The sequence below is a fragment of the Pipra filicauda genome, unplaced genomic scaffold (genome assembly GCF_003945595.2).
Source record: "Pipra filicauda isolate LSUMZ 115617 unplaced genomic scaffold, ASM394559v2 scaffold123_size2130275_pilon, whole genome shotgun sequence".
Lineage (NCBI taxonomy): Eukaryota > Metazoa > Chordata > Aves > Passeriformes > Pipridae > Pipra > Pipra filicauda.
Window position 1 is genome coordinate 1,102,165 of NW_024103696.1, and position 14,166 is coordinate 1,116,330.

The window sequence follows — 14,166 nt, forward strand, 5'->3', positions numbered from 1 at the left end:
AGATATAACACAGGGATTATAGGCAGTTGAGGGACTATCCAGATGGACGGAATGTATAAGAAATAAATATACTCAGACATATATAGGATTCCTTTCTCAGTTTTAATGCAAGTGTTGTTTTCAGGTCTTAAAAAGTACTGTTACCCACAATTCATCCTAACCTACTTTTCCGACATCATGCAAAACGATAAATTATGATTTTCAGGGATTTTAAACCTCACTCATTCTTTTCTGATAATTTCTTTAAAACAGAAATCCACCAACTAAAAAATTCTGCTCTCTATCTAGTTCAAAATGTAGAATGTAATTAGAACACCACACAGGACTTCTTCAGAAAGAAGAATTTTTGTGCAAATTAACTTCGTTTTCATCATTTTGTCACTTACTTTGATGATGGACTAGAAAGTATGAAAATATATAATAGTAAAAATAAAAAGAAAATACAGTCCTACAGAGCATGGTAGAACATGAAGTATTGTTACATATGGAAAAATCCATGTTTCTCAGAAATTGACAGTAAATTTTAAACTTATGTTACTGAGACAGGATTTCATTTTATATCATCAGATGTCAGTAATGGGAATATTGCTAAATATATCCCCTGGGCAAAACATATGCTTGATTCTGATTTCATTTACTTTCCTGAACACCATGTATTGTTTTCTTTTTATTTTACCTTAGCTTGAAATTTCTTTTAATTTTTTTTAACTTTCATTTTTTCTGACTGTGTTTAAGTACCTTTTTTTTTGCTGAGATTTAAGAATTCTTGGTATTTAGGCATGCAAATACTGAAATATAGCTATTTTTCTTTGATTTGAGAAATCCTTCCTTATTTCCTTCAGAATGTGGCTCATGAATTTTAATGTCTTCACTTCAAAATTATTAATTAAAAATTATTTAAATAATAGTTAATAATTTTGCCAAGTTCTGCCAGAATACTGTTACGAATTTTGGAAACATCTCTACATTGCTGAAGTGAACAGAACTTTTGGTGCCATTATTAGTGGGAAAAGAATCAAATTCTCTGTAATGTATGTAAACCGCAAATGACCTGATCTGCTAAGCCCATGAACAAAATCACTTGTGTCAAGCAGTTGCTTGAGACTGGTTCTAAGATTTCTGTAGTGCCTGTGAACCATGAAGAAGTCACACTGGGCTATTAGATTTCTGACTGCATGAAAAATTTTCAGTGAACAACACACTGTTTAATGGTAAAACCAGGAAAGAAGGAAAAGATAGACTCTCATTCAATTAAAAAAAGGATTGTTCATTAAAAATGCTTTTTCAAAAGCACTGTTTGAAAAAAATTATTACTTTTAGCTGGCTACAGGCAAACACAAGAAATGTTGGTTTTATTGCAGAATTTAACATTCTTTGTGCATAGAAAAACTAGAAAAGGTAAAAAGCAACAGCAAGCTCTTGAAAACTTAACTATGGAAAAGTTGTCTTTTCCAAGATATCTCCCTTCATCTACATGCATACATTCCCAAGTGTATTTATAATCTGTTTGCTATTACACAAATATGTATACGTGACCTGCATTAATAACTTCATTAGTAATTTATGAATGATCATTAAGCTCTCTTTTTCATAAATAATATATATAGTTACCTTCTCAGTATTCTTTTTCAGTACATCTACAACCTTTGAAAAATGTCTAGATTTTCAGATACAGATGAAACCAATATCCTGATTTAGAAGTCCTCAGTAATATTTATTTTAATCAACACTACAGAATGAGTTGTGCAGCCTATTATCTAGAAATAATTATAGTGGTTTTAGCTCTGACAGCGTTTTCTTTGTCCTCTTGTACAAGAAGAGTTAATTTAACATGTGAAATAGAAAATTCATATCAAATGCACTATCCATCACTCCTGTGCACTTTTAATGAGCTTTATTTATCTGAAATGAAGAAGCGATGCCAGAATAACATAACATTGTGGAGAGATTTTGAACTAAAAATGAACTAGTTTTGAACTGAAATGTACTGGAACAAACAACACTAGTGAAATGCTTAGTGCAAAAAAATACCAACACATCCCTATCAATCAAACCAAACCTTGAAAGACAAAGATAATGAAGGTTACAAAGAAAGTATTTTACATTTTTCACTTGATGCATTGTTTCAGATATTTGTCTTATTAAATGCAGTTGAGTCTTTTTCCTATTTTAAACTTGTATCTTACTTTTATGTGAACACTGCTTATGTCTATCATTCAGTGGGTAGAACAGTTGACATGCAGTGTACTGACAAAAGCTCCATCAGTTGTTTGGGGTTTTTTTGGGTAATGAAACATTACCTTACCAATGTTTCTCCTACCTGCACCCCATCAGACGCAGGGATATAACTCGCTCTTTTAAATGTGTCTGTAACGTTTCTGAGAATTTCCACAGAAATTAGAAGGTCTCCAGCATAAAAATTTTTCCTCTGCGTTAAATCCAGCAGTGTCTTGGTTACTTGGGACATGCCATCACCAGCCAACATCCTCTGTCCCTTAGCGAGGTGCTCCTTAATCTGTACCAGAAGATCAAAATTAATATCAGAACCTACTTTACTGAGGAAAAGGTATGATAAATTCTAAATACAGTCAAAATATTAAATATTAAAACTAGTAAAAAAATAGGTTTGTCCTGTTAAAGATAAGACAAAATAGTAGAGACTATGATGACAGAAATATTATTTTTATCAGAGAATCATTAATTTTGTACTGAAAGACTCTGAATTTCTTGTGTTTCATCATTTGCTTCTTGGAACTTCATGGACCAGACTGTGGCTTTAATCTACTGCCATGATGTAGCAAGGAACTGTCCTTCCTCCGAGGAACACCTGTACAACCATGGCTGCCACTCATTTACAACTAAGAGCTCTGAAAGGAATAAATACTAAGGCAGTACATTTAAAATCTAATTTACTATGGGAAAGTAGACCTTTCATCTCTGCCAGCCCATCTTAGCCAGTCAGTGCAAGAGAGATGGTTTAGTTGGAGGCGCATTATGGTGCTTTCTTCTGTAGCACTAATGCAAAGATGTTAACTTGGAACAATCCTGTTTGCTTTTCCCAACAAATGCAAATTAAATTATGAATTACTCCTATGTATCTGCAAGGGAGAGTACATTTTAGCAGTAGCTCTCCCAGCAGATCTGTTCAGGGTTAGTGATCCGAAACAAATATGCTGGTAGAACTATACTCCTGATAAGAAGCTGACTTGTGAATCTGATTAATTCTCAAAGTTGACCTAGCATCCCAGGAAGATGCAGAGTGTATCACAAAGATATGACAAGGCCAGGCAAGGCTAAAAAAAGAGCATATGTGTTAAACAACCTATTTTTAAACATGCATATGAATTTATGTATACAAAAACAAGTTCTTTCAAATTGAAAGCTAAATTTTCATGGAAACACAGAACATCCTGAATTGGAAGGGTTTTAAACAAAGGAAAATTACTCTAGACAGACCCCACTCTCAGCAGGAAGGATGAAGAGAAAATGCTATGCAACTGACAACCAAAACGCTGGCACCATCTTTATAAATATATCTTTAATTGCTTGGGGCTTGACCTTACTACTGACATATATAGAGGGAAAAATTACTAATGTAACATACAGTTGGACTAGACGATCTTGAAGGTCTCTTCCAACTTTGATGATTCTATGATTCTGTGACAATGTGTTGGTGATGTGGAAGGGAGAGTGTAAAGATAGTTTTGCCACTTCCAGATCTCCACAGACACTTTGTGTGGATATGCGGGCCTTCGTTACAAAACATGAAATAAAAGGATAGACTAAAGGATAGAATATATAGCAAAAGTAGCACAGTGTTTGAAAGGGTTCAAAATAACTCTCGTGCAAGAAGTTTAAAAAATGCAATTCTCCTCTGACATATAGACTCTAAGTAGTTGGGTTTTTTTTCATGCTGTTGGTTCATGTTTTGGTTACATTCTTAAGCAGTCTTCATGTAAACTAGATATATGTAACACAGCTGGGGTTGGGCAAAGTGGCTACTTCAAATTTCATCTATGGCCTTAAGTCGTCTCTAATAGTAGCTGGGGATTGTTATGAACCACAAAAGCCTTGCTAAAACCCTAGAAATACTTAAGACTTGGGAGAATACCTGCTCGCTGCATCATGGACAGGGAGCAAATCTATTCTATACTGTGAGTACACCAGCACAATGGTATGATTAATATTTAGGAAAAAAATATTCAGTGACAACTGAGACCATTAATTTGTCTATTTGATTTTTTAACAAATATTGCAGCAGAAATACCTCCCTTAGTCTCCAGAATATTGTAATAAATAATCAGGCAAGATGCTTGCTTGCAGACATAATTTTGTGCAGTTTCCATTCCTTTTAGAAGTAGGCTTTGGCAGTAATCATGTAGGAAAATAATAGTGGGGGAAAAGGTGTGATAACTAAAGAAAATTAATTTCAGTAAATTCAGGGATCTGACATTGTACACATAACATTATGAACTACTTTCCTGGGAACAAGCAGAAGCAAAGATGAACTTGATTTGCATTTTTCCTGTGAAATGTTGCCATTTGCCTCATCTGCTCACATGCTGTGTCTCAGTAGCAAGCTAAAAGAACATCAGCCAGCACAGTAACACATAAGAGTACAACTTTTTCTGGAACTCGTCCAGCTGTTCATTGACCACAGAATGTATCTCCAGATTTTGAGGATGAACAATATTCAGTGCACCTTTAGTCAAGCCCAAAAGACATAGAACACAAAAGACGGTCCATAAAGCTGAACTCCCAAATCTAGCATGTGCCCCAGGATGTACTGTGGGAAAGGCGTCACACAACTTGAAGGCAGGGTTTAAGGGAGAACAAAAATGTTTTTTCAATACTAGGAATAACAGCAATATGATCAATCCTCATAAGAAGTCTACTGTGCTCTTATGCTTATATAAACACTGGTAGGAAAAATGTCAAACTATTTAGCAGGTTATTTTGTATTGCATTATTTTCCTTCCTTTTGCTTCATCTGTATGTTCACCTCCAATTTGTTTTTTCATGCTCCTACCAGACTTTAAACTCACATTTTAAAGACGGTAGGGGCCAAATTGTTATGGTTTTGGACCATTCATTGCGCACAGAAGTCTTGGTCTCAGCTGCTTTTGGAATGCAAATAATAAATTAAAATTATCCTAGTTTTGACTGGGTTTTATGTTTTTGAAAAAGTAAAGCTCTTTTTTCAGTGCAAAATTTTACAGATCTCTAGCAGCAGAAGTGGGAATTGTAGTATACCCTTTAGTGCTTTCAGCAGGACATTTTGGTTGCTCTTGGACACAATGATAAAAAAGGTCTAGCAAGTGCCCACATTGCCACAGGACTAAATTATTACACCTACTTCAAAAGTAACCAGGTGCTTTAAAGTACCTCAGATGTACTAGCTCTTAAAATTACAGCTCAATTTGGTACTTTTTTAAAAAAAATATGTCATACTCAGAAATCTCAATTTCCCAACCCAAGTATCCTTCCTTCCCTTGGCCACACCACTCATACACAGTTTCAAGAGCACCTTTTTTTTCATCCTCCCAAGCTCCAACCCAGAAGTTCCTTTCCCTGATATTCAGCTACCCCTCCAGGCTCACACTGCCTTGAGTTAGACTAGCAGCATAGTCTTAGTAATAGTGTAACAAAACAGAAAGTTGCAATGTGTTTAGGTAAGGAAAGTGGGTGAAAATTAGAGTTCATTAGGAGAGAGTTTTGACTAAGACCAGCAAGCAATGTACAGGGATTAAGAATTAACAGTCTCTGTTAATGTAAGAATGTAAGAATTAACAGTCTCTTCATTATCAGTGATAGGAAGTTAAATAATGTATTTTCTTGTAAAACAGCTTACAGCTCCTAAACACAACTTCAAAATCACAGGTGATTCACTCAGTTGATGCAAACTGGTGCAACATTATTAAAGCCAATGAAAGTGTCCAGATTAATATGAGTTGAATGTAGTGGGTTACTTGTACAGCTATCACAATAATCTTTCTGCATGAAAATACAGAATGTTCTCATCATCATCATGGCCAGTCTTCGCGAACGAAGATCCGGGAAAGGTCTCCACCCACAATTGTTACAAGCGCGCTGGTGATACAGGGCTTTGCAAATGCGGGTAAGGCCTTCGAGCCTGCGCAGTGGATTTTTTAGGTGAGACACAGTGTGCGCTGAACTGAGCCCACCCTTTGATCCTGAGGTTCATCTGCCGGGGCCGAGTGAGCTTGGACAGTGGCAGCGAGGTCCTCAGGTCGTAGGTATATTCTCATCAAGAGTTAGTATAATGTCTTTCTCATCATACTGCCTATTTTCTGTGCTATGGTCAGCCTGATATTACACACTGCCCAAGAAAGCTATTTTGGCCACCACTGTGGGTCCTTGTAGTTCTCTGTGAAGGTCATTTTTTAGTGGTCTTACAGGCAGACTCATTAAAAATAAACTTTATGAGCCGAGAGATAGTGAAATGAAGCAGCTGTTAAACTGACACTTCAGTTGTCAGCCCAACCTCTAGCTGCTTGCACTATATGGCTGCATACTTGAAAAATTACTGAATTGTTTAACTGGACTTTGACTCAGGGTCCAACTGCCTTTGTCCCCTGATTTATCAGAAAGTATGATATAATAAAAATACCTCTTTACAAAGTCAGATCTCCTAGGCCCCCAGCACTGGAGTACAAATTTATTACTGCATAATAATCACTGCAAACTTAACAGATAGATGTGGTTTAAAAGGACAGAAAACAATGAACCCTCAAGAAACCTATAAAAGACTGAATAGAATTATTAATTTGAAGAGTGATTATACAATCAATCTTTTTTCATTATTTTTTATGATTCATGGATTCATGGCTAGGTATTACTAATGATGTCATTAATACATTTTATGGTAGAAGGAATATAAGAACCCAAATTAGGAAGCCTTATATAGAAGTGAGGAAAGACAGTTTGAAATAAAAATATATCCTGAAATTGCTTCTAATCTGCAAACCACTTTGCTTTGTACCTCCACAACTCAACACTAATATTTTATAAAATATTTTTCATAATGCTCTTAAGATGCAGAAATTGTAAGAACATTCACATCACACCTCTAACGTGGTGTCATTGTGAGATAGAGCTTTCTTTCAGATTTGAGGAAAACTTCTTTACAGGCTGTTTTTTTTCTGATAATCAATACATAGTCCTTTAACTCTTCTAGCACAGAACTTTCGTTTACTTTCCCTCAATATAATAAATTATTTACAGTTTATTCATTTATTTCCAGGCTGTTTCAGTGTTCTAGAATATTATTTCATCCATCTTTTAAAGGAAACAGAATAAGGTCTAAAGATATGCATCTTCAGTTATGCATCTGAATATTTATAACCTAACATCATGCAGGAGATTTTTTCTTTTCCATATTCAGCATTTTATGAAGGGCACTGCTAAAGCAATAAAAAGTAATTTTGCACTTTGTCATCAGTGAAATTATTTAGTAGTCTCAATCTCAATCATCGTAACATACACAGTTCCTGCAAAGAGCAAGGCAATCATATATTCCCTTTGTGTATACCAGGAAAGGGAAAAAAAGTAATTGGTATATATTGTGTCAAAGAATATTAAGGGTATAAATTAAGGAAAATTTTTCAACTGTAAAGGTAAGGATGTACCTGAAGAAACTATGTACACTTCCATATTGGAGGCCTTAATAACAACCAAAAAAAAGAAAATGTGGGGAATAACAAGTACAGTTGATTCTGACAGAACCAGAGTTTGGACTGGATGATCTCATGAATTTCCTTTCAGTTCTACAATTCTGTAACAGGTCCCTTTAAATGTTCTGAAACCCAGACTAAAGCCTCCTATAATTCACCCCGACCAGAAAAGCTGAAGTGTAAGGAGTGCCCTGAAACTGAACTTTTGCCTTCCTGCTTTTATACACTCACAGTGTGCAATCTGCTGCACCAAGTTTTTGCAGAACTGTGCTTCAAGCTGTCTCAGTGCACTTGGCTGAAATCACTGCAACCTTGTGCTTTAAGAAACTTATTCTAAGTTTATATTGATGAAAAGAAAAATGAGCATTACTTCACCATATAGAAACAGTCTTCCCACTGTCATATACTTCCAAATATTCTTAAACAAAATATTCCTCACAACAGTGATTTCTTTTTAGAGAAAAGGAGGCAGATTAATCACACAGAATCCTGTGTTGTTCTAGACATTAATCTTAGGTAAATTGAATCTCTGCACAGATGTCAGGAAATTGTGCTCTTCTATATGTGATGAGGTGTATAAAAGCATCTTCGAAGAAAACCTCATCTAGTATCTTTGGAGGTCAAAAACGCTTTTGGAAGAAGAATGTGAACAGCTCAGAGGGATGCTTGGTGCTTTTTGTACCTTTTTTCTCCATTCTCAGAAGAAAACTCCTACCATGTTGCTCAAGAGATTTTTTTTGCCAGTTTATCCCATTACATAATTCCTTTTTTTTAAATCATGATCATCGTCATGAATATTGTCAATTCTAGTCCTTGAACTATAACCTCTAAATAGGTAACAGAGAAAGTCATTATAAAATTTCAGTATTTTAATTTGTGGATGGATCCAACAAAACATTTTAATACATATTTTGAATAGATAAGACTGCTCTTCAGTGGAGTAACAAATGACTCTAGGGTTGAGGAATGAATAATCATTAAACAGACCACTTCTTTTTTTTTTCCTTATACTTATCATTGTGTTTATTGACCAAGATTTCTATTATTGTTTTATTAAATACTGCTCTTAAATGCTCCAATTATCTGTGATTAAATTCCGCTCACGTTGGCGTGCTGTGTGAGAGATCTTGCTGTTGTTATTGTTTCAGTTTTTAACCAGAGGGCATGTCTTCAAGATTTGTGTTATCTATGTATAATGCAACCTGACAAGAGCAAGAGTTGAGAGGAAAAAGAGAATGACGACTCTGAGAAGGTTGTTTTCATTCTATGACAGACATAACATTGCTTGAGGTAAAGTCTCCTGGTTCTCCATACTGACTGAATGGCTGAGGCTAGGGGTCACAAAGGGATGTACTACAAATGAGTTGCCTTTCTTTTTTTATGCTCCATGGTCATCCTGGTAAGTATGTGTCCCTAAAACATAAAGTCTAATTAAATGCTTCAATTTATGTGCCTATTTGATTTTAACCAATTTCTGTATTTATTTGGTTTTGTTTCTATACAGTCATTCCCATGACATTCACTTCTGTTTGCAGGACAAGCCAAAATGGTTTCTTCAAGAAAATTAGCATTATCAGGGAGCCTTAATTTCTGCATGAGAGTACTGCATTAAGTAATAAACAAGAAAAATCCTTTGTGTCTCACATACTTAACAAACCTGAACTAAAACATGGTGAGGGAATGCAACAAATGAAACAGTGGGCAAAAAAGCAAGGCTGTAAGTGTAAGACGCTGTGACCACTTTTTTGCCTCTAGCTGCCAAGCCAAATTCGTGCAGTCATTCTGCAGCTAATGCTGCATTCAGTTGGAGTGAAGGTTCCTGCAGTTCTTGTAGACTTTAAGGGAAAATTAGATTAATTCTTTCTGTATTGAGTTCTTAAATGGCCTTCTATTGCTTTACCTCTGGCCAGACCCCAGTGTAGTTCACATGTGGCTGCAGTGTTGATTGGTTTGGAATATCAATATGATCAGGGAACACTCAGCTGCTCATTGCTGCAGACACAGCAGCAGCCACAAACACAGGAGCACATTTCATTTAACACACACATTCCTCTTTGGTAAATGTGTCTCCTCCAGACATGGAAAAATTATTATAGGTCCTCAGATGTTAGTGGGGACTTTTCTTTGAATTTAACAAGGGGGAATGGTTGGCTATTAAAAAGCAGATATTCAAAAGCAGAAAGGAAGAAAAGCAGCTTTCCAGGTTGAATTGTCTTTCCAAGTTGAATTAAATTGTGATGTGCTTGTGTAGAAAAGCAGGTAGATGTTTTCTCCCATTCTATAGTATCTCTAAGATTAATGTGCATGTACATGTTGGCAAGATCATAGAATCATAGAATTATTTAAGTTGCAAAGGACCTTTAATATCATTGAGTTCAACTGTTAACACAGCATATCCAAGTCCACCACTAAACCATGTCCACTAGTGCCACATCTATACATCTTTTAAATAACTCCAGAGATGGAGACTCCATCACCTCCCTCAGTAATCTGTTTCAAAGCTTGACAATCCTTTCCAGGAAAAATCTTTTTATAATATTTAAACTAAACCTCCCCTGGTGCAATTTGAGGCCATTTCCTCTCATCCTGTTACTAGTTACCTGGGAGAGGAGACTTCCTTTCAGGTAGCTGTAGAGAGCAATACGGTTCTCCCTGAGCCTCCTCTTTTCCAGGCTAAACAACCTCAGCTCTCTCAGCTGCTCCTCATAAGACTTGTGCTCCAGACCCTTCACCAGCTTCGTCGCCCTTCTCTAGACACGCTCCAGCACCTCAGTGTCTTTCTTGTAGTGAGGGGCCCAGAACTGGACACAGGACTCAAGGTGTGGCCTCACCAATGCCAAGTACAAGGGATGAACACTGCCCTCCCTTGTCCTGCTGGCCACACTATTCCTGATACAGGCCAGGATGCCACTAGCCTTCTTGGCCACCTGGGCTCACTGATGGCTCATGTTCAGCTGACTGTTGATCAGCATCCCAAGGTCCTTTTCCACTGGGCAGGCTTTCCAGCCATTTTGCCCCCAGCCTGTAGAGGTGCATGGGGTTGTTGTGACACAAGTGCAGGACCCGGAACCTGGCCTGGTTGAACCTCATACCTGGCCCACTGATCCAGCCTGTCCAGACTCCTTGGCAGAGCCTTCCTGCACTCCAGTAGGTCAACACACCTGTTCAATTTGGTGTCATAGGCAAACTGACTGAGGGTGCACTTGATCCCCTCATCCAGGTCATAAGTGAAGATATTAACAGGACTTGACCCAATATCCTGGGGAAACCCACTAGTGACCAGCTGCCCACTGGATGTAACTCCACTCACCACCAGTCTCTGGATGCAGCCATCCAAAGTTTTTTACCCAGTGAACAGTGCATCCATTCAAGTAATGGGAAGCCAATTTCTCCAGGAGAATGCCATTGGAGACAGTGCCAAAGGCCTTACTGATGTCCAGGTAGACTACATCCCCTAGAGGTTTTAACTTGTTATAAAAGATCAGGTTGGTTAAGCAGGACCTGCCTTACCTAAACCCATTCTGGCTGGGCCTGGTCCCCTAGTTGTCCTGCACATGCCATGTGGTGGCACTCAGGATGATCCACTCCATGACCTTCCCCAACACTGAGGTCAAGCTGACTGGTCTGTAGTTCCCTGGATCCTCCTTCTGGCCCTTCATGTAGAAGAGCATCACATTTGCTAACTTTCAGTCAGCTGGGACTTCCCTGGTTAGCCAGGACTGCTGACAAATAATGGGAAGTGTCTCAGGGAGCACTTCCTCTAACTCCCTCAGTACCACTGGATGCATCCCATTCAGTTGCATAGACTCATGTGTCTACATAGTCTAGCAGATCACTGACCATTTCCCCTTGGATTATGGGGGTTTCATTCTGCTCCCTGTCCCTGTTTTCCAGACTGGTTACCTGGAGAGCAACTGGTCTTATGAATAAAGACTGAGGGAAAGAAGGCATTAAGTACATCAGTATTTTTCTCATCCTACATCATTATGTTTCCCCTGTATCCAGGAAAGGATGGAGATTCTCCTTAGCCCTCCTTTTGTTGCTAACGTAGTTATAGAAATATTTTTAATTGTTTTTTACAGTAGTAAAAATTATAAGTTAATATATATATTAAGTTCTAGTTGGGCTTTGGCCCTTTTGATTTTCTCCCTACATAACATCATGACATTCTCACAGTCCTCCTGCGTTGTCTGCCCCCTTTCCCCAATGTCATAAAGTCATCTTTTTTTCCTGAGTTCCAGCCACAGCTCTATGTTCAGCCAGGCCAGTTTGAGGTGTATGTTGGTGAAATAAAGCACTAAAATGTCATGAATGGAGAAGGTACCAGAGTAGCTTTCAACACATTTCACTTTACTGATCCTAAGTTACTAATTTCTGGTGCCTACTGTAACACGGTTAGTTATGAAAAAAAGCATTCACTTGGGATGGAGCAGTTGATTTCTATACTACGTAGTTCATATGAGTGCCTGAAGTATGGGGTTATTTCCTTTCTTTGGCTAAGAGCATATATATCTATAGAGGATGAAGCAGATCTGTTAGAAGACTGTGAAAACCGTACTAACTTTATAACGTGGTGTTAAAAGCACTCAAACCCACAACATTTCATCCCATGCAATAAGTTTGGCAGGCCAGAGCAGGTGAAGCTTTCTCAGAACCAAATGAATGCCTTCACCATTAAGGCAACAGTGGTACTGAAGTCATTAGCTTTTTTTTCCCTGAAGTTTTAATCTTCTGTGTAGAATGGGAAAATGTTAGTGAGGCAGGGGAAAACAGTTGCCTGTTGCACTCTCTTGATCAGTTGTTCTCTGATGAGAGAAAAGTTTGTCATCCTCCAGTCAAGATAATGGAAGTGACAAAACAGAGCTGACTCCTACATATTCTGGGCTTACAAGGGAAGCAAGGCAAGGCATTTACTGATATAACACCCCTGCCTGTCAAAGGCTGCAAAGGTGAAGATGAACAGCTGGTGTATACCAGTGTAAGTACAGACTGAGGCTGAACAAAAATCTTGTTATTGAGGCCCCTGCATTCAAATCCATAAAACCAAGCCTGGCTGCTTTGCTCTGCAGCTATATAAAAAGAAATGAAGCACTAAACTAGCAACAAAAAAAAAAAAAAGAGCAGTAAATTTTTTAGGAGGAAGCCTTTCATTCCCCAGAGTACAGCAGCCATTTCAGTGAGGAGTACATGGACAGGCTGATATGCTGCCCTTGTAATATAATTTGGAAAAACAAAATCATCTCTAATGAGCTGCAGCTGAGCAAATCATTATTCACCTCAGAGTTCTTTTTATCAAATTATATTTTAGCCAAGCACTTGCAAAATTATGACTAACACTGCTGTGGAAAAAGTGGAAACAAAATTATAGTATGAGCAGAAGCAGCCGAAAAGCATTTTTATGGCTATATTATTAGTTTCATATGTAAAAATTCACCTGCATAACTTCCCATGCTTAAGTGCTAATATTTTGACATCAGTGTGATAATTCATATGCAGATTTTTCCTTTGTAACTCTCAAGAGTTAAGAGATGTTTTAGTTTTCCCACTTTCCAATAAAAAGCACCCCATTTTGCAGGAATGTGTTATATTGGGTGTTATATCACTCAAAGTGGCACTGTGTTCCACTCTGGGGCCCTCAACATAAGAAGAACATAGACCTGTTGGAGCAAGTCCAGAGGAGGGCTACAAAGATGATCAGAGGACTGGAGCACCACTCCTATGAGGAAAGGCTGTAGGAATTTGGACTGTTCAGCTGGGGAAAAGCCTCCAGGAAGACCTCACAGTAGCCTTTCAGCACCTTTTTACAAGGTCATGCAGTGACAGGACAAGGAGGAATGGCTTCACACTGAAAGTACATTTAGACTAGATATTAGAGAGAAATTCTTTACTGTGAGTGTGGTGAGGCAGTGGAAGTTGTGAATGCTCCACCCCTGGAAGTTCAAGGTTGGACAGGGCTTTGAGCAACCTGATCTTGTGGAAGGTGTCCCTGGACATGGCAGTGAGGGGATGGAACTAGATGAGTTTTAGGGTCTGATCCAACTGAAACCATTCTATGATTCTATGATTCTAAGAAATTACTACCTCAATTTTATCATGGCAATTTAATGTAGAATTTCATCATCCAGGTTAGAAAGCTGTGTTACATAGCTTTATATAATGGGCTGTACTAGTAGAGATTTTCTGATAATGTTGGAGATGACCTTCAGAAACAAAGTTTCTAGATGACAGGCTTTAGCTTGAGTCATTATTTATGAGCACAGTACAAATCTCTTCCAAACTGGAGTGTCCAAAAGACATATAGAGGAAATCTCACTTTAGGCAAAAGGGCTATTCCAGTGTGTGATAAGACAGTTATATATTACTAATATTTTTTAAGAAGATCCCTCAGAATTTAATTTTTTTTGTAATTCAATAAATCCTATTACTTAGTATGAATGCATAACAGAGGAGAAAATAGAAATAGCCTTATATA

At 37.6% G+C, this 14,166-nt stretch overlaps 1 protein-coding gene across 10 annotated transcripts in view; it reads right to left on the bottom strand.

The window, feature by feature from the left end:
• Nucleotides 1-14,166, bottom strand: part of ADGRB3 (adhesion G protein-coupled receptor B3) — a 463,218-nt gene that overhangs the window by 237,340 nt on the left and 211,712 nt on the right. For all 10 annotated transcript variants that reach the window (XM_027713236.2, XM_027713240.2, XM_027713243.2 and 7 more), the window contains one exon: nt 2,321-2,515. In XM_027713236.2, coding sequence (XP_027569037.2) covers nt 2,321-2,515 — 195 coding nt within the window. The remainder of the gene's footprint in view (nt 1-2,320; nt 2,516-14,166) is intronic.